General features: G+C 36.9%; 1 protein-coding gene across 4 annotated transcripts in view; it reads left to right on the top strand.

The window, feature by feature from the left end:
- The window catches only part of PTPRG (protein tyrosine phosphatase receptor type G), a 630,255-nt gene that overhangs the window by 589,615 nt on the left and 14,235 nt on the right, over positions 1-26,405 (top strand). For 3 of the 4 annotated variants that reach the window (XM_036220040.1, XM_036220041.1, XM_016150164.2), the window contains 12 exons: positions 6,595-6,691; positions 11,395-11,477; positions 11,663-11,797; positions 12,874-13,008; positions 14,904-15,076; positions 16,775-16,910; positions 17,553-17,699; positions 19,637-19,730; positions 20,608-20,684; positions 21,181-21,309; positions 24,758-24,904; positions 25,589-25,731. In XM_036220040.1, the coding sequence (XP_036075933.1) occupies positions 6,595-6,691; positions 11,395-11,477; positions 11,663-11,797; positions 12,874-13,008; positions 14,904-15,076; positions 16,775-16,910; positions 17,553-17,699; positions 19,637-19,730; positions 20,608-20,684; positions 21,181-21,309; positions 24,758-24,904; positions 25,589-25,731 (1,496 nt within the window). Of the gene's footprint in view, positions 1-6,594; positions 6,692-11,394; positions 11,478-11,662; positions 11,798-12,873; positions 13,009-14,903; positions 15,077-16,774; positions 16,911-17,552; positions 17,700-19,636; positions 19,731-20,607; positions 20,685-21,180; positions 21,310-24,757; positions 24,905-25,588; positions 25,766-26,405 lie in introns of those variants that run through there. The other variant, XM_036220042.1, reaches the window with a different exon arrangement.

Here is a 26,405-nt window from a genome sequence, read left to right as displayed (position 1 = left end):
TTGTTGGAAAAAGTATATGATTAACATCTTTGAAAGTGGGTTAACTAAGAAGCCCATGCAAAGGTTGATTGTTATTGTTGTCGTGATTATTAATGCTCGGAGAGAAGACATGGGTTAACACATCCTTCTGATTTTGAGAACTGGTGTGTAGGAAACAAGGTAGAGAGCAGCTTGCACCCCCTTGCCAACTCTGGGTTCTGTGCCAGTTCAGCAGTGACAGGGTGTCAATGAGGAGCTATTAAACAGACTGCCCTTTTCTTCACTGAGGCGCTTAACTAAGGCACATCTCTGGCAGCAAGAGTTGTGCCGAGGAGGCCAAGTTTTCATGGCAGCTCAGCTGTCTTCTAGCTTTCTGGGTAAGTCAGTTCCTTTCTCTCTCATTTCTACTTTAAAATGGAAATGATGATGATGCTAACCTGCCCACCCCTTTACAAAATTGCTCATAGGGGTCGAAATGAAGTAATGGAAGGTAAGCACTTTGAGACTGTCTAGGAGCCATACAGCTGGGAGGCACAATTATTTTGCATAGAGAATGAGAAAAAAAAATAGGACCGAAAAGAAAGCCGTTGTCTCTATGCAAATTTGGAGTCCCCAAAGGCCATCATAAAGGCAATTATACTAACATTTCGTTTTAAATAGTCCTTCTCTTAGTTTTTTTGTATCTGTTTTGTTTTTGAGCAGAATCAAAGCAAAGGTGGTAGAGAGAAGGCACCTTCTGATTTATTCTGCAAAGTCATATGTTGCATAGAACAAACAAAAACATGTCAAGTATTTAATGCGGCTATTAGATGCTTACCCAAAAAGGTGCCTATTCAACTACAAAGAACATGGTTTAAAGTCAAACATTTTGTATTCATGAGGACAGCAAATGTGTGTGGTGTTAAAGTGATTTAGTTCAATTGACTGTTGGCTGGATGACTGAGCAAGAAGATTGAGGCATTTAACAATGTTGATGGTATTCAGGACAAACATTTATCCTCTAGAGAACAGAATTTGATCGGGATGATCAAATGCAACTCCAGTTTCTCAATTATTTATGATTTGAGACCTCAGTGCTATTCATCACAGCTGGTTTTGACACCATTTAATTATTCAAAATAATCAGCTACACCTCTGTAAACTTGATCTGACTTAAAATGGGCTTTGCTGCATCAAAATCATGCCTGTTAACAAATCCTGAGCATCTGTACCCTATTTCTAGCCTTAAAAAATACTGTGGCTAGAAGCCTTTGTAGCCTATCTTGAACTTTATAGCTTAAGCATTATTAGCTGGTAGTAATAGGAGGGATCGGGAGGGCAGGGTGGAGGGAGGAGGTATTGTGTTACTGTTGTCATTTCACAACCTCCTGGTTTGAAAGGTTTAAAATCAGAGCTATTCAGAATATTCTTTCTTCTGGAAAGAATGGTAAGGCAGCAACATGAAGGTGGGGGAGCAGGGTTGAGGTACAATATAAAGGCTCACTAATATACTGTTATCTTCTAATTTAGGGAAATTTTGAATGAAGTATTTAAAAACTGGTGGTAACCGTTTTTTAGTGGCTCTGCTGAAAAGGAAAACTGGTAACAGGTTATATAAGAAAGTACTAAGGCTGTTTAACAAACAAGAGATAGTACTGGGCTATAAAATGCAGGTCAGGAAAAGAGACCTGGTGTTTTTTTAAAAACCACAAAACAAAGCCTTCATTATGGTAAGAGAGTAGCAACCTCAACCTCAGATTTCCAGCTCTTTTCGTGTGGAATGATGATGGCCAGCCTTTGCTTAGCTCCTCAGAACCACCCTCATGAGGCCGTGTGCTATTTTATTGTCCCCATTTTACAGGGCTTTCTGAAGTGAGCCCACATGTTTAACCTTGACACCCTCTGGACTTTTTGTCCTGTAATGGGCTGAAGTCAGAATGAGGAAAATCAAGATTACAGTGATAGTCTAAAATTGACCATGCCACTAATGGACTTGCCTTGGGGGTGGGGGGAGAAGCTGGGTGATCAGCCAAAATAAGGAGCCCCCACTAAGCACTAGGAGCACATTATGTGACTGTTTTGGTCTAGAGCCTTCCCAGATCGCTGAGAATCTGACCTTTAAAAATCTTACACAACATCTGAATAGAACCACAAAGTTAGTCAAATAACTTAAGATAGTAGGAAATTTGATATTTGGCCATTAAGAAGAAATAAAATAACTCACCTAACAGTTATAAGTACTTGCTATTCTGTGGACATAATATAAAAAGTACAAGGATGAATCGAAGACTCTGCCCCCAAGTTCATTCTGGTGGGGATGGGAGCCAGAGCGCACACAACTGCAGTAGACAGACGGCAAAGCAAAATAAGTGTGGAGGAGAGGGGCTCCTATTAATCTTGATTGGGTGTTTCACCTAAAGTTCAATTTGCCCCATCTTGTTTAAAAATCATGGAAAGAAGATAAATAGTGAACAGCTGTCATTTTCAGAACTTTGCTGCCTAGAGGAGAAGGAGAAAAATGATTCACTGGTAATTTTGAGTCTTTGTCTAGAGGTGATGCTGAAAGCAAGCCTTTTGTCCTTGTCAGATAAATTTTGGAGACTGGTAAAGGCTGGTGACGTTATACCTCTAGCATCTTCTGCAGTCACTGGGAATAATGTCAATCTTTGTCTCAGGAATAGTGTTTGATGACTGTCCGTTGGCTACCTGAGCTGACTTCAACCTCAGCCTTCTCTGGCCTCCACAGTCATGATCCAGAAAGCTTCCAAAGGCTCAGTGGTGGCATGATCTTTCAAAAAGGAGCTTCGAGGCTCTGGGGGTCGACAGAATTAATAGGCAGGGCTCTGGAGCATCACAAGTTTAAAGGCTGAGTGCAGAGATGAGGCCAGAGGTCCACTGCCCCTTGACGAGATCCTTTGGGACATCGTCTCTATTACAATTAAGCCCAGCTGAGCTAAATTTGGGCTGGTTGCTCATCTTAAATCAAGGGAACAAAGCTTTGTCCACCTGAGCCCATGCGCTGAGGGACCAGTGGCCAGAATCACTTTATGTAAGATGCAGAGGTCTAATACTGCATGAAGATTGCCGCCTGCAAGATGGCAGAAAATGACCCTGTAAAGTTTCCTGAGCCTTGGTGACAAAATGCCAATTTGGGTCATAAATGTCTTGAAGAAAACCATTTTTAAAGCCTTATTATGAAGACATGGTTGTCTTCATGGTTGGTTAAGTTGAGGTACTTATGAAGAGTAAGAAAAAAGTGAGAGCCAGATTTCACAAATTGTGTAGAAAAAAATTATAGACCTGCTATAGCAGTGATCTCCAAGCTTTCTGACACCAAGAACCAGTGCTCCTATGAGAATCTAATGCCTGAGAATCTGAGATGGAGCTGAAGTGGTGATGCTAGCACTGGGGAGCAACTGCAAATATAGACAAAGCTTCACTTGCTGACCTGCCGCTCACCTCCTGCTGTGTGGCCCGGTTCCTAACAGGCCACATACCCCTGTGCTCCATGATGATAAGCACTATAATGTATACCGAAAGAGGGGTTGGTTTTCTGGATCTGTAAGGCAGTGATTTTCAATAAAGACATCTGGATTTGGATAGGGGAGAGCACGGGCATTCTTAGCAAGGTAAATGGCAATGAAGCAACGAGCAGGAAACCATGTGGTCTTTTCAAAGGACACAGAGTTAAAACTGTCTAGGGTTTGGAAGGGAGTTGGTGAAAGATGGGATGGAAACTTGAAAGCCTGACTAAGGAATCTGGAATCTATCCAGGGGTTTCTGAGTAAGAGAATAAAGTCAAAGCAGCATTTGAAGAAAATCAGTGTTGCAGCAGTTTGTGGCCTGAGCAGAGAAGACTAGAGACAGGAAGATGCAGGATAACCGGTACCCGGTGAGGGCCTGTGCTGTGTTCAACACTGCAGGCACTGGGCTATAAGCATGACCTAAATTCATCAGTCTTCTGTAGAATAGTCCACTTAACACAATTACAGGCTGTCTGGACTCAGACACTAAGAATATTATACATATTCATTCTAACATTTAGTCACCAAGTCCAAAATATTTGCTTTTCAGCTTGCTTTGTGAAGCTGAATTATCTGAAAGATTTCTAGATGTGTTTTTGTTCAATTACTTTTTTCAGATTGAGCCACAGAATGGTAGAACAGTAGGTCTCCACATTCCCACAGAAGGAAATGATTTAGCCTATTTCATCTCCCAAGAATTCTGAGTATATCAACTTCAGTGGTTTTGTTCATTTTTTGTTTTACTTCATTGTAAATCTCTTGTTTTCACTGGCTGTCTTCTGTGGTTTTGTGCCTTTTAATACTCAGAATATTCATTTTGAGAATTCAAGCTTTGTTATATGGACAGTAAAATACAAATCAGCTTAAATCTTAAACTATTTGTCAGAGTGCTGAGTAATAGGTAACTTTACTATACATACTCCATCGGCCAGTGTCACTTCAAAAGGTTTTAACACCTATTAAAATCACGTTAACTTTGAAATGCCAGTTCTTATGGAGAAAAGGCACTCTAGGATCAGATGATATTATCAGCATCTTAATGAGCCAAACAGTACTGCAAGGAATTACAGATGACATTATCAACAAGACAAAATCAGAAGGCCTTAGGCAAACCCCTTGGGTTCTAATAAAATCAGATTTAGCATTATTTATGACTATTCTATGTATTCTGTCATTCACATAATTGGAAAAGTGAAATAGAGGCAGCAGATTAGACCAAGGGTTTTAGATAAAGATTTTGATTGGCCATATTGAATGACTGCTTTAAACAGTGCAGACAGCTGCTCCCAAGCAGTCTTGGTCAATTGCATTATATCATAATAGAGGCTCAACTTCGGTCCATAGCTAGGGTGGTCAGATTTACACAATGGGGAAAAAAACATCAATAAACAAAGCGATTCTCAAATGAAAGTACTAAAAGCTAAAATCTCTCAGCACAAGATATCATAGCAACTCAGCCCGGAAGAAGTGCGTGCCAAAAGTATAACCTTCAAAACCCAGAAGCAAATGGAGGTCATCTTATTTCAGGGATTTGTGTATAGATAGAATTACTGTCTTCTGGAATACAAATCCATTTTCAAAGGTTTTCTGCCCCTGATACTATTTAAAAAAGGATACCTCAGGCTTTGAAAGCAATTTTAAAAGACCAGTTCCCCACATATTCTGAATATGGCTGGCATTGCTTAATTCCTTGTACACGTTAAGATATCAGCCTCATTACATTATGCCCAATACTTTACCTCGTTTTAGAGACAAGAGCCAAAGGCAGCGTTAGGCCTCTTTAAACCAACATTTGCCAAACCATGGGTCATAAACTATTGTAGAATAGAAAATATCAGGTTAGAATTGTCATGAAATGCCCTTACCCCAGAGAGGTATGTTAATCCTGTGGGGCCTTTTTTTTTTTTTTCTTTTTTAAATAGACAATTGAGAAGGGCCACAATTATGAAAAATTCAATATATAGCACCCAAGAATCAGGAGTCCACAAATATGGTTTCTTTGCCAAGATAGCACCCCTTGTTTTTATACCTTGAATTCTTTGATTAAAGTGAGTTCCTCCTTGGAGAGAAGAGAGAGATTCCTTACTGGAAAGTAGTCTGTGAACATACAAGACAACCAGTTCCTTGTTTTCATTATGCCTAATGTAAATGCTGTGGAAAACATCCATAATTGCTATGCAGCTCCTTTGCGGAAAAAAGTCTGCGTGCCCTAAACTCTGTTACATCTGCTACGTGTAAAACATTTCTCCTGATAATTTTGTGTCACTTTGTTCCTGCTCTTTGCAAGCAGCTGTGCACTGCTAATGACTTCCCTTATTTGGTTATTTCTAGTACTTTCTTGGGTTTGAAGCATACAGTGTGGAAAATTTTGACTTTTCAGCAACCCTGTTTTAGGATAAGGGTTGATGTTTATTTATATCCATAGAAAAGGTAGCCAAAGAATGTTGCTTCCTCCACTGCTGGTTTTCTAAAGAAAGGTAATTTAAATAAAATTAGTTCACAAATAATTCATCAGAGACATATATTTGAGCCAGATATGACAATTGATTGGCTATATGTTAGTGTCATTTCAAGACTGAGTCTTTATAGTCAATTTGCAGCCTAATAGTTATAAACCGAGGCTATATGACCTGTAACCATATAACAAATCATGGCAGAGAAGAAAATTCTTACTCATCCTCTAGGACTCATGAATTACTTCCTATCTAAAGCCTTCCCCTATGCTCCAATTGTAGTTTCTTCAGGCCTCTTTTCTGTTAATCACACTTGACTGTCATTATCTTTTTGCATGTTTTCTCACTCATCAGACTGTGACATTCAAAGAGAGATACTATTTTGTAATCCCCACGCCTAGGTCAAAATCTATAATAAAGTAGGTGACTGATGAATTAGTAAAGAATCAAATCTTTTTATCTTGTTCACATCCTTTATTCTTTGTTATGAGTATGTCAGTAGTAATTATTTCTGGAGTTGAGTTTGGGGAGGTAACCCTGGCAGTGGCTTGGGGGTGAGTAAACACATTATGCTGCTGGGTGTAAATCCTTACTTTCTGTGACCTTGTTCTACATCTAAAATGTGTCTAAAATCTTTGAAATCTTGCTATTTTCACTAGGAAGTCCAACGCTGTACAGCTGATATGAACATCACTGCGGAACATTCTAATCATCCAGATAACAAGCACAAAAACAGATACATCAACATTTTAGCATGTGAGTAATAAGCTTTAAACTATCTTCAGCTGCGAGGAAATTAAATCTTCATGCTGGGTATAAGCTGAAAGCCAAGGAATCAGAATCAGAATGGCAAGAAAGAAAAACACTTGGAAGTTAACCTCTCATTAGCCCATCTTCAACAGTGTGTAGGAAAAAGTGGGGACATTTTCCACCCCCTTAGTCTTTCATTCAGCTGTCAGATTTCTTTCGTGAAGCTTAATAATAAGATGATTGAAAGAAAGTGTTCTGAGCTTCAGTTTTCACATGAATTGATTCTGTAGCCAGTGCTGGGAACCAAAATTTTAATGTCATGTGTCTATCTCGACATTGTTTTCAACCAATGGTAGCCAAGTTTTTTACTACAAATAGAAATTCTGAGACTTTAATCAAGTAAGCTGAATTTCAAAGCCATTTTTCTAAGACTAGGTAATTGGTCTATATCTTAAATCAGAGGTTCCCAACCCCTGGGCTACAGACTGATACCTGTCAGTGGCCTGTTAGGAACCGGGCTGCAAAGCAGGTGAGCGGCAGCCGCTTCCCAGTGCTAGCATCACCACCTCAGCTCAACCTCAGATCATTAGGCATTAGATTCTCATAGTAGCGCCCGTCCTTGGTGCCAAAAAGTTTGGGGACTACCTTAAATGATGAGCTTCCAGTCCTATGGCCCACATGCTTAGTCCTATCCAGCATATTTCCAGGATCAAGAGCATCCTAGAGGTTCAAAACTCAAATAAGTATTCTTACAAAGCTTCAAGGAATATCCTAGGAACAGGCTACTTCTGTGGCTAGAATTCCACTTCTCTTGGACACTGACAGATAATATATTCTTTGGTAGTAAGGGCAGGGGCACAGATGTTTATGGTTAACATACACAGTGATGAGGAACATATTACATAGAATTTTATGTAATAGTGCATTTAAATTGGACCACTTAAATTTGAACGCTACTGTAGTTTTTAATACTTTGATGAGATATAATTTATATACCATATACAATTCACCCATTTAAAGTTAATTTAAATCTGAATTTAAATTTAAAGTAAATCTCAGTGGTTTTTAGTATAGTCACAATTGTACAACCATCACCACTATCTGATTTTAGAACATTCTCAGCACCCCAACAAGAAACCCCTTTACTCATTGGCAGTCATTCCCCACCCCTCCCTTTTCCCAGTGTCTAGAAACCACTGATCTATATTCTATTTCTATATATTTGCCTATTCTGACATTTTATATAAATGGAATCATGCAATATTTGGCTTTTTTCTTCTGACTTCTACTGAGCATGATGTTTTCAAGATTTATCCATGTTGTAGCTTATATCAGTACTTAATTCTTTTTTATGGCTTAATAATATTCTGTGGTATGGATAATAGCACATTTTGTCTGTTCATTTATCATTTGATGGACATTTAAGTTGTTTCAACTTTTTAATTATAAATAATGCTGCTATCAACCTTTGTATAGATGGTTTTGTGTAGACATATATTTCAAATTCTCTTCGGATTATACTTAGAAATGGAATAGCTAGGTCATATGGTAAGTTTATGTTTAACATTTTGAAGAACTGCCAAACTTCCAAAGTGGCTACACCATTTTACATTCCCATCAGCAATATATGAGGGTACCAATGTCTCCGTATCCTTTTCAACACTTGTTACCTTTTTTTTTTTCCCCATAAGAGCCATCCTAATGGCTGTGAAGTAGTTTCTCATTGTGGTTTTCATTTGCATTTCTTTAGTGATTACTGATGTTATACATCTTTTCATGTACTTACCATTTGTATATCTTTTTTGGGGACTATCCAGATTCTCTGCCCATTTTTTAATTGGGTTACTTGTCTTATTTTTTAGTTGTAAGAGTTCTTTATTGAGTACAAATCCCTTATCAGATAGATAGTTTGCAGATATTTTCTCTCATTCTGTACCTTTCATTTTCACTTTCTTGATGGTGTCTTTTGAAGCACATAGTATTTAAATTTTGGTGAAATCCAGTTTTTGTCTTTTGTTGCCAGTGTTTTTGGTGTCATATCTAAGAAACTAGTGACTAATCCAATGTCACGAATATTTATACCTATATTTTTGTCAAAGAATTTTATGGTCTTAGTTTTTACATGTAAGTCTTTGATCCATTTTGAGTTAATTTTTTATTTGGTATGAGGTAGAGGTCAACTTCATTCTTAGAATGCTGATATCCAGTTCTCCCCGTACCATTTGTTGAAAAGACTCTTCTTTCCCAATCAAATTGTCTTAGCACCCTTACTGAAAATTAACTGACCATAACTATAAGAGTTTATTTTCAGACTCTATATTCTACTCCATTAATGTCTATGCTTATGTCAGTACTACACTGTCTTGATTACTGACTATAGCTTTGTTATATGTCTTGAAATTGGAACCATGAGTCCTCCTTCTTTGTTCTTCTTTTTCAAGATTTTTTTGGGCTAACCTGGGTCTCTTGTATTTCCATATGAATTTTAGAATCAACTTGTTTATTACCGTAAAAAATGTAGCTGGAATTTTGATACAGATTGCATTCAATCTTGATTAATTTGGGGAGCATTGCCATCTTAACAATATTAAGTCTTCTAATTCATGAGGATGGAATGTCTTTCCATTTATTTAGGTCATTTATTTCTTTCAACAGTGTTTTATAGTCTGCATTTTACATGTGCTGCAATTTTGTTAAATTTATTTCTAAGTATTTCATTCTTTTTAATGCTATTATAAGTGGAATTGTCTACTTTTATGTTCAGAATGTTCATTGCTAATGTATGGAAATATAATCGGGTTTTTTTGTATATTGATCTTGTATCTTACGACCTTGGCTGAACTCATTTATTCTAATTATTTTCGTAGATTCCTTAGAATTTCTAAAAACAAGATCATGTCATCTATGAATACAGTTTTACTTCTTCAGATAGTTTTAAAAACACTACACATCATTTTCGAATAAGAGTATTTGTTGCATTACCTGAAAGAACGAGAGGGTAAAAGAACAAGGAAGAAGAGTCAAACTTTCTTTTCTCTCCAAGTCTTTGAATGAATTGACTCTGGCAGTAATTGTTGGCCAATCCAGTAAAGGGTCAGTTTGCTAAGATCGTGACAATTTGTCCATCAATATAGCTCATTTCTGACAGGATAAGTGAGGCAGAGATATATACACATGTGTGATGTGCATCATTCTCTCCACCATAGCAACCTTTAATTCTAGTTACCTCACTCCCTTGGCTAAACATATGTGGCAAGGAAGAGAGAAGAAATCAAAGAAACTTCTGTGTGATGTGACCAAGGATGATGGTGTTTTGCCAGAAAACTACCATCTCTGGTTACATATGGTTATACTTTCACAAGTTCATTTATGGTTTTACTTTCACAAATTCAAATTACATGTTTTATTTTCGTAAGTTCAGAGTTGGGTTTTGGTGTTCTCTTGGCCACTTGGTCAGATTCTGGGCATATCATACTTGTCACCTTGGTCTACCACTATATTAATGCCTTTATATATATAGCAAAGGGTAGCATGGAAATGTCTTGAATCAATTAAAATTAGTCCATAAATTAGCCAGAAAAGCAATGTAACAAAAGCCTTTTGTCTCAGAGCCAGTGTGACTTTCAAGGTAAACCTGGGTGCCCCCATGCCACCTCCTATATTGATCTATTTAGCCATTATGTTACCATATTAATTAAATATGAATTTTGCAACTTCGAATGTGTTTTTATTTGTCAGTCTGGGAAATAACAGCATACAATATAATGCTACTAAGGTAGAGCAGTTTGTACCTAGATGCCTTAGGAGAAATTTTTCATTTGGGGCCCATTTATATCAAGCAGCCCTGTTCATATCAACTACAGTCTGAGAGTTTGTCAGAACGACAAAAGCAATTCGCAGTTCCAAGAACATAGAGGACTTTCAAAGTGCTTGATACAGTCTGTTGTTGCCATTCATGTCCAGGGAAATCCACTCCCTGGACTTCTTTTTGAACTAGCCTTTTATGATCATGGCTGTAAGAAGAATGTAAATTGGCTTTTGCCCTTTTCTAGATAGGAGAAAAATTATGACCTCAGCTTCTTTTGTTAGCCTAAAAATACAGGCTCACTCTATTGGGCAACTAGAGGCTCAGAACATTGCCCCACTTTTGTTCATAGCTAAAGTTTAGTGGATCCTAAAATCTGATCACTGACTTCAGATTCCTACAGTGACGTTACTCTTAGAAGCAGCTCTAGTTCCTTCAATTACTTAGGTCCTGTCGGGGTGACAATTTGAGGCCAACTGAATGAATCTCTTGAAAATGGATGTTGTGGACTTGATATAACAATCACTTTTTTATATTTGTATGAACAGAGAGAGGAGGGGGTCATGGGTAATCAAAAGCCTTAAAAATTGGTTTTAAAATACAGGGCGAGGAAGATTTGGAGGGTCACAGCTTGCAGTTGTTTTACATGAAGTAACAGGGACCTCAGTTTGCATTTTTTGGGCACTCACAGATCAGAGCATGAGGTAGAAGTGTCCCTATGTTTTTGAGATGGGCTCAAATGCTATATCTTTTCATTTTTAGTTGTTGTTCTGCCAAAGATTTCTCAGGAACACTCTGGGAGATGCCACATTACCTGTTTTCCTTGTTTTGTGCTTTAGATTGCTGCTATTTTTTTTTTAATAATTATATATTTTGGTTTTGCTTTTTTTCTTATCCTCTATAGATGATCACAGTAGGGTGAAGTTAAGACCTTTACCAGGAAAAGACTCTAAGCACAGTGACTACATTAATGCAAACTATGTTGATGTAAGTCAAAATTGTTTTTATAAACCTGTTTCTAATCATTGAAGAGTGCTGCAGAAATTGTTGTGTGTATTCTAATGCTACACAGAGCTTCCACTAAAAACACAGCCTATTCAATATGGATGGCACTTGAATTATTAACTGGTCTGTGATACTGCATTCATCTTTGTGTTGTGTCATCTTTGAAGGGTTACAACAAAGCAAAAGCCTATATCGCCACCCAGGGACCTTTAAAGTCTACATTTGAAGATTTCTGGAGGATGATTTGGGAGCAAAACACTGGAATCATTATCATGATTACAAACCTTGTGGAAAAAGGAAGAGTAAGAACTTATTGGCTTAATATCTGAATTATGTAGCCTTGTTCAAAAAATATTTACGGTATTAACCAATGTGACCCCAATAATTTTAATTTAAAAAAAAGTTTTAAAAAATATGTATGGAGTACCTGCTATACGATAGGAACTTGACCAGGTATAAAGAGTTACAGAAATGAAGTGTCCTCTCTATCCTTACCCTGCCTTTGGTCTGGTGGAAAAGAGATCTATACACTTACAAGAGTGGATTACATATGATGATGGAGATGAATAGGGTATTAGGGGAATGCTGAAAATGGAAGAATGTATCTTCTAGGGCAGATATTTTATAAAGAAACTAATATTTGAGGTGAGATTTGAACGAGTTAAGAGGAGTTACACAGGCTGAGTAGAGAAGGAAGGTCATTCCATGTGTAGGAGATAGAAAGAAGCAGGGAAGTTAGCAGAAATGTAGTGTAGTCGCAGAACTACGAATAATAGTTCAGATTGGGGGAAGTAAATAGACTGTTTAAACACCATTACCATCATCAAGAGAATCTTTTTAAACATAATATTTTAGAAATTATTAGATAATGAACTGATAATAGATGATGCTAATTTAGGTAAGAATAAAGGCTAAGTTCTCAGTTCATTGCTCAGAATCACTATAGCTTCACTTTGACTGTGGAGTTTCTGTTTTGTCTTTGGTGACCCAAGCTGTAACATGAAGATTCTCACAGTTACTTACAACTGTGAATGACGCCCAGCCTCACTTAAACTCTCTTTATAACATGTCCTACCCACATTTCTCATAGGCCAAACATACAAGTTTCTTTACTAGGCCTTCTTTAAAGTATATCATGTATTGAAAGATAATCATGAGTATTAGTCCTATTTCTCAAGTGATCTTGGCCCAAACTTGTCCCAAGATTAACCTTTTCAGAGGTTATACCTGCCTGTAAGCAGTTGAGCTCGTGAGTTCCTTTTTCTGTCGACTACATGGTGATATTACCTGTGTTTCAACACTGTCATTTGAAATTATCAACAGTACAGTTATAGAAAAAATTGCCATTGGAATTTACAGCATTTTTTTCTTTTTGCAGCGGAAATGTGATCAGTATTGGCCAACAGAAAATAGTGAGGAATATGGAAACATTATTGTTTCACTGAAGAGCACAAAAGTTCATGCCTGCTATACTGTGCGTCGTTTTTCAGTCAGAAATACAAAAGTGAAAAAGGTATTAAACAAGGGAACTGGGTGGGCTGCCAGGGCATCTCTTTTTAAACTTGTATGAAAATTCCTGTACAACCAGGGCCAATTCTTATAACCAACTTTGTTTTAGAAAAAGCATTTTAAAGCATTTTTTTTACAACTCTTGATTGACATCAGTGTATCATGTGAAAGATATTGGCAAAGCATGTAATAGAATTTAACTGGCCTGATTGAGTTCTTTAAACTCTTCATGAAGAAGGCTTGATATTTAAAAAAAAAAAAAAAAACGTTGTCATCTTAGGTTTTGGTAACCAGTAAATATGGCAGTATTTGTTTATTGATTTAGCTTTTTAATTCTAATAGATTCTGGTAACTAGCAAATATGGCAGCATCTGTTTGTTGATTTAGCTTTTTAATTCAATTTTCTGAGAACTTGAAAGCTTTGTTTCCTGAAGTGTGCTCCAAGGAATGAAAAATGCTTACAAAAATCAGATTCCGCAACTTAACAAGTATAGGAAATGAATGCTGCATAATACATATCCCCACTTAGAAATGTACAATGAAAATCAGTGACCAGAGTGCGAGAGTTAGGAAACCTATTTAACTTTGTTTTGCCTAGTGTTTCCTATGTGACCTAATAAAACTCTTTTCTATAGAACTGTTAGCACCCTGAGAATCACGCCTTGTGAAAATGCTGCTTTCAAGTTTCCTCAGTTTCTTTTATTCAAACTCTGCTGTCCCATCCAGATTCATAGATCATTGCAGCAGTGCTGTGGACTCTAGATAGATGCTCATTAAGAAAAAGTAAAGTAGTTACTCTACAATGACTTACGGGTGGCAGTCGTTTGTAGCAATGGATCTTAATTTTTATTTTTGAGTCTTGGATATCTTTGAGAATGTGATAAAACTGTACCCCCTCCCCCAGCCCCAGAAAAATTCACATTTACTCAAATATACAATTTCAGTGACTCTGAAGCCCATCTGTGGTCCAAAGTTAACCATCCTCTCTATGTATATTTTTTTTCTGAGAATGCCGGAAGTATATAAGAATCAGTAGCATTGTAATTATCTATGTTTTTTATATTAGAAAGAACTGGCTCAAGCTAAGCAATAACCAGTTTATACTTAAAAATCCCATTACTCATGGAAACCCTACAGATATTTAAAGATTACCTACTCTTATTTTAGAAACAACTTAAGTCAAAGGAGGAAGTCAAATAGGAACTTTAGGTGCTTCGCACACTGACATGAGAGTAAATAACTGAAAAGGAGAGTTAACAGAATTAAGAAATCAAAGCTATCCAGAGCTTTGTAACTCGGGGCCAAACACCATACAAGCTTCAGAGTTGATTTATCAATGACTCTGAGTCATCAGACAAAAAAAACCATAGTAAGTCATTGATTTAGGGAAATTTTTTTATCCAAAATAGTTAAAATGTAAAAAGTTCATCCACTTAAAGGAAAAACTACTTGGAAAATTCACTTTTTTTTTTTTTTTGAAAGTGACAAACTAATTTTTGCCTTTGACTCTAGAGATCGAAGAAAGGGGGGTCACGGCCCAGTCAGATAAGAGCAAAGCACTAATGCCTTCTGGAGCTGGGGCAAAAAGTCAGGAAACGGAGGTCTTGTAAGCAAATTACTAAGTGCTTTGGATGGTTCTAAATCCAAAAAAAAAAAAAAACTGATATAAACATTCTCGCTTGGTATAATCCTAAACCATCTTCCAAAAGGTGTCTTCCCATATAGCTAGAAATGTCTCCACGTATGGCATGAGACGGCCACAAAGAGGAGATAACCTATCCCAGGAACAGTAATTAGGGTGAATGCAGTCGGAGGCCCTGTTTCCTAACGTGCTTACATTTATTTTTATCCAGAATGCCCACACTCAACTTAAAGACATGTTTTTCACCTTTCTCGTAGGGTCAGAAGGGAAATCCCAAAGGCCGTCAGAATGAAAGGGTGGTGATCCAGTACCACTACACACAGTGGCCTGACATGGGAGTCCCCGAGTACGCCCTCCCAGTCCTGACCTTTGTGAGGAGGTCCTCAGCAGCCCGGACACCAGAAATGGGCCCTGTGTTGGTACACTGCAGGTAGGGCTGGCGTCTTTCTCTTCTTCCCAGAGTCTGCATTTGAAGTGGGCAGAGCAGAGGGTGTGAGCCTTATGAACTTAGACCAGTGTGGCCCAGCCGATTTGTTTGATTTAAAAACTGAGTCTTCTATTGAAAACTGGGACCTATATGGCCTATTAGGATTATGTAAAGTAACTATATTCCCATGACATTAAGAAATCATCTGCTGCTTCTGAGGATAAAACAAAATCTTCTCTTAGCAGATGAATCTCTAGTTTTTATAACATCATCTTATTAATAAAGTCCCAATTGTTTGCTCCTAACATGTAAAAATCTGACCTTAAACACAAATTTAGAGCTTTCCTCATTAGGGATTTTGAGTTTTATATATGGCTTTTCTGTAGGATTCTTCTAAATAATAATGTACGAAAGGATTTTCTTTTCAGAATCTTAGCTTATACATGTTATATAAAATACCGTATTTTTTATATTTTTAGGCGAGGCAACCCTTGGTTGACCTCACAGATTTCAAGGACCTTGTCACCTTACAATCCTTGATTTTTTTTTTTTTTTATTTTTTATGCCTACAGCGCCTGGTCTTCCTAGGTGGCCTCTCATCCAAATACTAACCCGGCCTGACACTGCTTAGCCTCTGAGATCATGTGGGATTGGGGTGGCTTGGACAGACACTTAAAATACCTTTTAAAAAGCATTAAGAAAGCCTATTTTCCCTCCTTAACTACTTTAAACAATTTCCGTTGGTTATTTAAAAATGCTTTTGTGTTTCATTTGCAATTGCATTCTTGGCTCTTTTTTTTTTTCACTTCAGTATTCAAATGGATGTTGCTTATTCTGTGATTTATGTTGCATAGCTGCACAGCCTTTTCTAACTGCTTCTTTGGGCTGTTCTTATATTATGCAAGATCCTTCAGAAATTGGAACCATCTTCTGTTTAAAATCCCATGAGAACTTGATATTTTTTGCTAACCTATTTAGGAATCACTAAGATAGAGATAAAAGTCTATCAGAGAGCTTAGGTATTAACAGAGTTGTGCGAGATGGGGTCCTGCTGAGGGATTCTGCCAAAAGAAGCTTGCTAGTCACTACTACGGAACTTAGATCTTCCGATTTTTGTTTAACAAAAATGTGAATAAGAAGCCAAATTTTCCAGATGTGACATTCTTATTCTATGAGTGGATTACTAAAAGAAAGCACCCCTTTAAATAGGAACTCTCTAATACTGAGCAGAATGGTGCAGTTGGGAAGAAATAGGGTTTATGGAAAGGATAATGGGCACTCCCAGAATCACTGGGAGAGCCGGAGAACAAGGGGCTTGCCTAGACAGCAAGTGAAAACACTGTATACAATGCCTCAGCAGATACAGGTCTGGTTTAGAGATGGCTGCTGCGAAGGAGACAACTAACAGTCCCTTGCATCACCAAGTTACTTCCTTTGCTTGAACTGCAAGGGAGGCTGAGAAATCAGATTTATAACATTCTTCTGTAGCTCCTATGATATACACAGTCTTTGCTCCCCACCAAAACTTGTGAGGTGGGAAAGGCCCTAATAAAGTTTTTGGATGCTACCTAAGAGAAGCAACCTGTCTAATCAATGAGTTATTCTACGTTCATTAGAGATTAAGATTATAATTTTTCCAGTCCCGCTGTTCATGACATGATAAAGTTAAAGGTACTAGTTGAGTGTTTTCGTTTCTTCTAGCGCTGGTGTGGGCAGGACAGGCACCTACATTGTAATAGACAGCATGCTGCAACAGATAAAAGACAAAAGCACAGTTAACGTCCTGGGATTCCTGAAGCATATCAGGACACAGCGTAACTACCTCGTCCAGACTGAGGTAAGGAGTAGCTGCCAGTGTTCTCAGTTTGATCTATGTACGCATTGTTGGTATCCAAGTAGATAGTATGGTGCTTTATTTTCTTCTGAGCAATTTATGATTTTTTCTAGCACATTCTTTTAACAGAAAGTTGAATGATATTAAGGAGACAGATGCATTATCTTAGGGCTCAAAGGAATTCACGGGTTTGTATTAAAAGATACCTTGGCCATGATACTCTTCTTTTGCTTATAATTTTCAATTTCTGTGTGGATCTTAAACTTGAATTTTTCAACACCCACACAAGCACTTATGTAGCAGAGACAGTTGTAGCTAGGGCTGTGTTCAGTGCTATAAGGGGTTAAACATTACATTTGACTGAGAAATATATATGAGAGAAAAGTTCTAAAGCTCTTCATTGAACTTAACTTGTGGCATTGTATGACATACAGAACTAAGTATTCTCTACGCAAAAATAAGTTATGATAGATAAGCCAGTAAGTATTGAGGGTAAACTACAGAGATGTAAATGCTTAAAAGAATTCACCGATTGATCCCTGTTAGAGGAAGAGCTCATTAAAGGTAGATTTTATAAATGGGATTGAGGTGAGTAGCCCTTTACAGTTCTTCCTCGGTGACAACCATTTATTATACCTGTTTTAGGAACAGTACATTTTCATTCATGATGCCTTGTTGGAAGCCATTCTTGGAAAGGAGACTGAAGTATCTTCAAATCAACTGCATAGCTATGTTAATAGCATCCTCATACCAGGAGTAGGAGGAAAGACACGACTGGAAAAGCAATTCAAGGTAGTGCTTTGCATAAATTTCTTTGGTAGAAAAACAAAAAAGAAATGCCTCGTGTTGAAGGTCATGTCTTTTTTATTTGAATATATAGACTGAAATAGATTAATATTTGTGCTCCTTAAACATGATGCAAAGGAAAATAAAGTTTGATCTATGTACGCATTGTTGGTATCCAAGTAGATAGTATGGTGCTGTATTTTCTTCTGAGCAATTTTTTCTGAACATATACATCAGCCCCTAACCACAGTGACAGTGCTTTCAGTCAGTTGTTCCAGCCCAAAAAATATCCTCTGCCTTTTATCTGAACTAATGTATCTTATTAAGAATAGTTATTGTTGACATACTGTCCTAAAAATGAAGCTATTTGAAAGAATGAAGCTATTCTAGCAGATAAATTAGAAACTAGTAAAGAGTTACTAAAGAATACTGGAAAAAAGTTAACTTTCCCTAAATGTTGGTTCTTTTTCTTTGATAGGGGCATAAAGAAGTTTAAAGGCGGTTAAGGTTTATATGGAATTGACTTGAAATAAAGGTGAAAAAATAGACTATAAGGACTATTAAAGTAATCAAGATCAGAAAAGCTGAGTTATCTCAAAGGATTTAACTTTTCAGATGTTGTCTGTCTCTCCAGTCACTAAATGCTTCCTATCTCTTAATCTCTGCCTTTTAAATTCTATTTTTTTACACTTTGTTATTATTATTTGTGTCAAGATGAAAAGAATGAGATGAATCTGTGCAGCTTTAGTTTTCATGATAAAATTTTCTGTAGACTCTGAAACCTCTTGAATCTCTCCTGATGAAATGAAACTGCCAATTATAACAAGCGATATTAAATGAAAAGTAAATTAATTTCACTGAGTTCAGTCATAATGTCAGATATCTAACTCTTCTTTTATAACATTCAAACTACTCTAAAAATCATTTGAAGTAACTAATAGTGAGGACATAGTGTCTCATTTTAAACTTAAAGTTTAAAATGACTTCTTAAATACCAACATTTCTTAAATTCTGCCTTTTCTATGTCTGCAATATTTGTTTATACATAATTTTTAAAAATATATATATCAAAGGAATCAGTTCATTCTGTTGAGAACCAGGTAATTGATTCTTTTACAAAGACTAACCACTTTAGAATGGTAAGTAGAGGAAAAAAACAGGAATCAAAAACTCGAAAACTACATTCAGGGCCCTTGACAGTAGTACTAAAGCATTTGGAGGGACCGATCCCATAAGTTCTATTAGGATGGGCCAAAATACACACACATATGTAGGGTTGACACAATGAGTCAACCAATTTATATAAACAGAAAGAATAACCAAACTGCTGGGCTAATTATTTTTAATAGCCTTAGAACAATGTTGGTTCACATCCACAGAAATTTACTGAGAACTTAGCCAATTCTTTAAGAAACATGATTAGCCCTTAATACCAAGAAGCCAGATTTTCTAGTGTAGACCCACCTGAGCTCATGTGCCAACAAGGAATTACACAAAAAAAAAATTCAAAAGCAATGACAGCAACAGGAAAATCCACATTGGGTAAGTATCTATCACTGACATCATTCCTGTCATCAAGAAGCCTAATACCTGATAGAAATGAGACCAAGAGTACCTAAGACTAATGTAATTGAGAGAAGGTCCCACTAGTGAAACACAAAAAGTGTCCTTTGGGGTATTAAAATGTTTTTGTTCCTCAGTTATCTGATTACTGGTATTTTTTGCCAGGTCATCAAACAAATGCTATCAGTTATACCCTTTCGTTTTGTTGTTTTTTCCATCTTCCTTGAATAAAATTGACATACAACATTATATAATTTTGAGGTGTACAAAGTAATGATTTGATATATGTATATGTTGGTGAATGATTGTCACAGTAAGGTTAGTTAACATGTCCACAGCTATACCTTTGAATGAAGACTAAAATATTGCTTCTCTTTCAGCTGGTTACGCAATGTAATGCAAAATATGTGGAATGCTTTAGTGCTCAGAAAGAGTGTAACAAAGAAAAGAACAGAAACTCTTCAGTCGTGCCATGTAAGAAAGATCTTAAAATCAGTTTGACTTGGTTGAGTGTGTTGGTATTTTTTTTCCCCCATTGGATATTATGTAAAGATGCAGATACTACCAAGGAGAATGATTATGTGCAGGACGACTAAGGCGGCTCGATCAAACTTGGGAGGGCTGACTGGTAGTGCCACAAGTTGCCGCTTCTCTGCGACCTGAAATCTAGCTTCATTCACCTCAAAATTCAAGCATTACGTTACTTCAACCATATCTTAACTGAAATAAAGTAAAGACGTTATCACTGTGGCATTAACACTCCTTTACAACTTCCAAGTCCCAGATTAATCTTTACATTGGGAACTGTGTCATTAAGTGTTCTGGCTGTCGAGATCAAAGCACTTTTGATAGGCAGTGACCTGTGTATAAATAACTTGGGACATAGCGGAAGACACAGGCATGGGTGATCACTGGAGAGATTTTCTCCTGAAAAGCCACTGTCTTCTAAGCCCTTTGTGGGGAGAAAGAGATAGATAAGAAGATGGCAAAAGAGCAGACTAAAATATACTTGTATAATTGTAGGAATATCAAACCAGAGTCAAATTTATCTGAAACCCTCTGTCATCTCTGCACAGCGTATTAGTGAGTGATCTGCTGTGCAAACCTCTCCCATGGAGTATTTTCTTCCTCTAATACCTTTGTCCTGGAAACGTGTAGCAAAATTCCATTTTATATTCCACCTTAGGCAGTAACACTTTAGCTTAGTTAAAAACATAGGTAAATCTTAAAAAGCAAGGAGAACTGGGGGGATATATGATTACTCACCAAGTAAATCTCAGGAAGTGCTATCGGTTCCATGTGCACAATAAGGCAAATGTGGTGTTTTTGTTTTTTTTTTTTCATATGATAGCTGAGCGTGCTCGAGTGGGTCTTGCGCCGTTGCCTGGAATGAAAGGAACAGATTACATTAATGCTTCTTATATCATGGTGAGAGTCAACAGTTAATTATAAATAAAGTCAATTAAGCTGAAAAGTGCTAAAGAGCACATACCACCTATGTGACTGATTTCATTTTCCAAATAATATCTCAATGTGTAATATCAAAATTACAGAGCTCTGTATCTTGAAACCACTAACAAAAAATACCTAATCTTAGTAGGGGTACAGAAATGCCTAAATTAAGGAAAATGCTTGTTAAGGAATTAATTTTATTGTTAATTTCACCCATCGACTATGTAAATAAACGTTGAAATTACTGTTAAGTAAAAACAGCATGAGTAACTAAAAGCGAATTACATGTGGAGAGAAAATTGTCCACACATGTTAGAAGTACATTTAGAAATTAGCCAAATGCACTGAATGCCTTTTTCAATTATTTTAGTACGGTCAAAACAATGCTATCTTATTTCATGAATGTATTTTACTACTGCAAAGTTGGAATAAAACACTCATAATCACGGATTTTTCATCTCCCTAACTGAAGGGCTATTATAGGAGCAATGAATTTATTATAACACAGCATCCTCTGCCACATACTACGAAAGATTTCTGGCGAATGATTTGGGATCATAATGCACAGATCATTGTCATGCTGCCAGACAACCAGAGCTTGGTAAGTAAAGCACATCTGCTATATATTAATGAGCCTCTGAGGCCATAAGTGTAAATTTGATACCTTGCCACAGGGCTATCGTGTCTGTATGTGCTTGGGAGGGAAGTTGGACCTCTCATCTTTAAGTCTATACAGATTCCTTTTGCAGTCTCACAATTACCATCCCTGTCAGCTCCATTACTTGATTCTGTAATGCTGGTAATATCACTCCACAGTTGTGCTGTATATAGCCGTGCAGTAGCAGGTTTTTAAAAAAATCCCCTACTAACCTCATTAATGTATGACCTTAACCCAACCTCTTAGTTGCTATGTTACTTTTGAAAAACAATAGCAGCTAACATTTGATTATATAACTGTGTTTATTACTGTACATGGATTAACTCATTCAGTCCGCTCTACAATTTTACGACATGGTACTATCATCATCTCATTTAATAGCTGGGAAAACTGAGGGAAATAACATGTCCAAGGGCATACACAAATAATTGGAGTCAGGATTTGAACCCGAGTCACCTGTCTTCAGAGCTCATGCTTTTAATCATTTTTTCTACCGTGTTTGTCCCACCCACATCATAGAAATGTTTCCCAGTCCTTCCCCCTCCAAGTTCTATCAAAAATAATAATAATGTATCATTACTTCCCCCCCCCCACCCCCGCCCGGCTGCCATAGGTAAGTCAGATCCATTACTGGGAAGGAGATAAAGAAAGGCTATTTTGTTCCAACTTGAAGGTGTTTTTTGAGAACTTTACTAACCTACTATCTCTTTCTCTTCCCTATTGAGGGTCTTTAAACTATATTGGAGAAGGGTCAGCAAGTTTATAAAAATCAGCTTAAATGGATGTGCTTAAGCTCTCTAAGTTTCAGAATTAATTGGGTTCAAAAGTTACTGTAAGGACATGGAAGCAAAAACAAAAACACGAGGAGGATCTGCCTCCATGAGTGTCAGATTAGTGAGTTTTTTAATCAAGAAAGAACAGCATGTGATTGAACCCCTAGTCTTGATGACATGCATTTGACTGTGTGCCCAGTCAGTAGGAACTTCTTCACTTTGTCGCATTTTGCTCCAGCTTCAGAATACCAAGGCTGCTTCTGTATGATAGAATGGCAACAAAGTTGAGAATCTGAAGCTAAAAACCGGAGTGTAAATTTTCAAATTAGCTGGCAGTAGGGGTCTTTTCTGTTTGGCATGTAGAAATTGGAGGCATTTAGGGTTGTTAAAACGTCCATTTGTTGGATGAGTCAGTATTTTGTTATTATCACTTAACAGAGGACAGTCACCAAAAGCCTCTACCCACAAGCTTATTTGTATGAGGAGTCTAGGGGGAGCCTGGACCAAATAAGTGGGTACATGTTCTGCAGACAGGATATAGGAACTGCCATGGAACATGTGATCTCAGTCTCTCTGAGACCTAGGGATGCTAGGCTAGAATCATACATGTCTGCATTCTCAGCTCTAGGGTCGAACGTCAAATTCATTTATTGCAGTTCTTCCTAAAGATAATGTCTCTGGATTCCTGTGCTTGCTTTATTGCTTATTACTACTGTAATTTTACAAGACCACAATTCTGTGAATAGCCAAGAAGTCACTGATTCCTAACTCAGAAAGCACTGTTAGTTAGGCATCTTTGATATATATATATATATTTTTAAGCAAAATAATCATAAGACTAGAATGCCTACTGAATTAAGTAGCATTTATTTTTCTCAGTCTTTCATCAAAAATGATCAATTATTCCCTGTATTCAGAAGTTTTTCTCTGCCTTTCTTCCACCATAACTGAAGACCCTTTGGCTATCTTTAGACCAATTGCATAATTTACTATTCATATTATCATTATAAAAGTTCTTTGACGCGTAAGTAGTTTTATTATTCCCACTTTTCAGATATGGAATTTAAGGCTCAGATAGTTTAATTTATTCAGGATCCTATCCAATCCTAAATCCTATGCTTAATCCATGTGTATTGGTTATATGTAAAGGCCCTGTCCATCATACCTTATGTTTTTAATATCTGCTAAAATGATCCTACTTCCATTTTCCTGGACAAAATGTATTAAAACACATGACAGTTACAGACTTCTTTTGTATAGACTAAACCCAATTGCTAATCTGTTTCCCCTTATGCTGAGCTTTAAAAATAAAAATGTACTTGGCAATAAGCTGTATTGAAACTTGAAAGGGTGATAAGTCTTATTGGACTGTTGGCTCATTTCTAATGCAACAATGTAAGATTAAACAAAACCTTTGTTTTGAACACTATTCAGAATTATTTCTGACTTCGCTAGTAGTAGCTAAGCATTTTCAGGAAAATGCCCGTAGAAATCTGTATTAAAGGCAAACTGTAGTTTGCCATTTGAACTGATTAGAAAAGGGGGGAGTAGGAGTCTTATTGTCAAAGTCACTGTATTTCTCATAAAGTCTCCCACCTGTGCAATAGTTAACTTTTTTAAGGCCTCCATAGTTTTCAGGGATAGAATTCAAGTACAAAGCCTGAGTATTTACTTTTAATCTTAAAACAGATGAACATTCGAAGGCCGAAAGACTCTCTGTATTATCCCCTGGACATCCACACTAACTTTTAAAGAACACCTTGTACTTAGAGCCAACACACATGGTTATTTATGTACAACATCTTTCCAAAAAGGTTCTGTCCCATACCATTTATTAGTAGTGTGATTTTAGACAACTTATGTGTCTCTGGGCCTTGGTGTCCTCATTTGTAAAAGCAGATAATAAAAATCTCTTATCTCACTAGTATATCGTAAAAATTAAATAAGATAATGTTTATCTTAACATTATCTTAATTTAGGGGTATGGGGGAGGGTGAAGTGGGTAAAGGGGATCAAATATATGGTAGCTGAAGGAAACTGAACCTTGGGTGGTAAACACACAATCGAATATACAAATGTCAAATTATAATGCACATCTGAAAATTATATAATAGTATTAACCAATGTTACCCCAATAAACTTAATTTTAAAAAAAGATGATGTTTATGAACGTCCTTTGCAAAATGCTAATCAACTGTAGAGCTGTTATTAACATAATTCATAGGAAATGGCAATTAGCATGTCTTAGTTGCTTAAGCAATTGTGAACACTAGGTTAAAATTAATTGACCTAAATCCCATCTCCTTTTTCATTATGACAATTATATCACAGAGCACTTCTCAGCTGGGGTTGATGCATCCCCTATAGATGCATTTTGGTTGTTACAGTGACATAGGTGAGAAGTGCTAGAAAATATTATGTATGTTTTTCATTGCATACAATAATCATTGAATTCAGCATGATTAGATGGAAATAAAATTCTGTGAACCAAATTTAAAAGGTGACGAGAGGTATAGCAAATATAAATCATTTTGCAAGAAAATTCACAAACAGCACTAAAAAAGCACTACAGATTTGTTTTGTTTTGTTTTGTTGGTTTTTTTTTTTGGTTCCCGTAGGCAGAAGATGAGTTTGTATATTGGCCAAGTCGAGAAGAATCCATGAACTGTGAGGCCTTTACCGTCACCCTGATCAGCAAAGACAGACTGTGCCTCTCTAATGAAGAACAAATTATCATCCATGACTTTATTCTTGAAGCTACACAGGTAACCTAAAACTCAGTTCCTTAGAAACAGCTATATCTTGGCCCAGGATCGTCCTTCTAAGTAATACTGAAATAATTTACCACCCTTGAGGCAGGCCCAAGTATTTGAGTATGGCTTAATTTTAAATATGTACACTTCTCTTTTTTTCCTTCCTTCAAATATTTGCTTTCCCAGCTGGATAGACAAAATGTAACCAGTTCTTCTGATTGAGCACACATACAAATAGGTCTGTTGACCTAATTATGAAAACAATATTCTAAAGCTCGAAATTTTTTTTGCTGTCAGAAATGTAAACCTTGGCAAGGTGTTGCAGAGATGATAATAGTGAGACTTTTGTTACACAACATTTTGATGTGTAATAACTGCCTTTTTATGGGATAGGAAAAAGGGGAGCTGTCTTATATTAGTAAGTTAAATGATGGGCTCCTAACCCCTTCCTATTTCTTTAATTCTAAAGAAGAATTGTCACTTGAAATTTTAGCCTAAACAAAATAGGATTCTACTGTTTTGCTATGGTGACCTGCTCATTTTTTAACAGCAGGCAGACCTCCCTGGTCGTCTTACTGGCTGCGTGTTGAGCGATCTGGCATTCTTCTGTTATCTATAATGCATGCTTTCTCAAAAGCAAGTCTGGTCATTAGATTATAGACAGAATGAAATGAACTCATGTCATATTGGTTGTAGGATGACTATGTCTTGGAAGTTCGGCACTTTCAGTGTCCCAAATGGCCTAACCCAGATGCCCCCATAAGCAGTACCTTTGAACTTATCAACGTCATCAAGGAAGAGGCCTTAACGAGGGATGGCCCCACCATTGTTCATGATGAGTATGTATCTGTTTCTTAATCTTAAAATTTAGACATTTTTCTTGTTGAATTGCTCTGGAAGTGGAAAGGGAAGACAGATTTTTAAAACCCGCTCCCCCTCGCAGCTTGTGACCATCCCATGTTATTTCTAATGTGTACCTGTGCAAGACGTGGTTCTGTTGGCATTTTATCAAACCTTTCCAAGTCTTCAGGTTCTCCCAGAGTGTATGTTCTAATATATCTTAGCCTGCAAAAGTTGATTTCCATGCTTTTTGAGGTTTAATGTTTCAGTAACACAAATTAATCAAACAGCTAATTGAATTAGTATTTACATTAATCGAATAGTTACATTTATTTTAACATTCTCACACTGAATTTTAGCAAACACTTATTAGAGTTTACAGTGTGTTTTGAAGATCATAGTACTGTCTTTGGGATTTAAAAGTAAACAATATTAATCTTAAATAAAACAAGTTGATTCTAAGGCTACAAAGTGTTCAGATCCAGCCCATTTCCACTTTATTAAGAGGGACAGGGTCATAGATGTACCTTACATGATTTACAAATATTTGGAGTGAAACTGGAATCAACCTGCAAGTCAGTTGTATAACCTTACATTGTTTAGACTCTCACAAACCTTTAATCAATATCCTCATCTCTGTTTTAGTTCTAAGGTAGCTTGCTCCCTTGGTCAG

Source organism: Rousettus aegyptiacus, unplaced genomic scaffold, assembly GCF_014176215.1.
Source record: "Rousettus aegyptiacus isolate mRouAeg1 unplaced genomic scaffold, mRouAeg1.p scaffold_m13_p_4, whole genome shotgun sequence".
Taxonomy (NCBI): Eukaryota; Metazoa; Chordata; class Mammalia; order Chiroptera; family Pteropodidae; genus Rousettus; species Rousettus aegyptiacus.
This window is presented reverse-complemented; position numbering and strand designations above follow the sequence as displayed.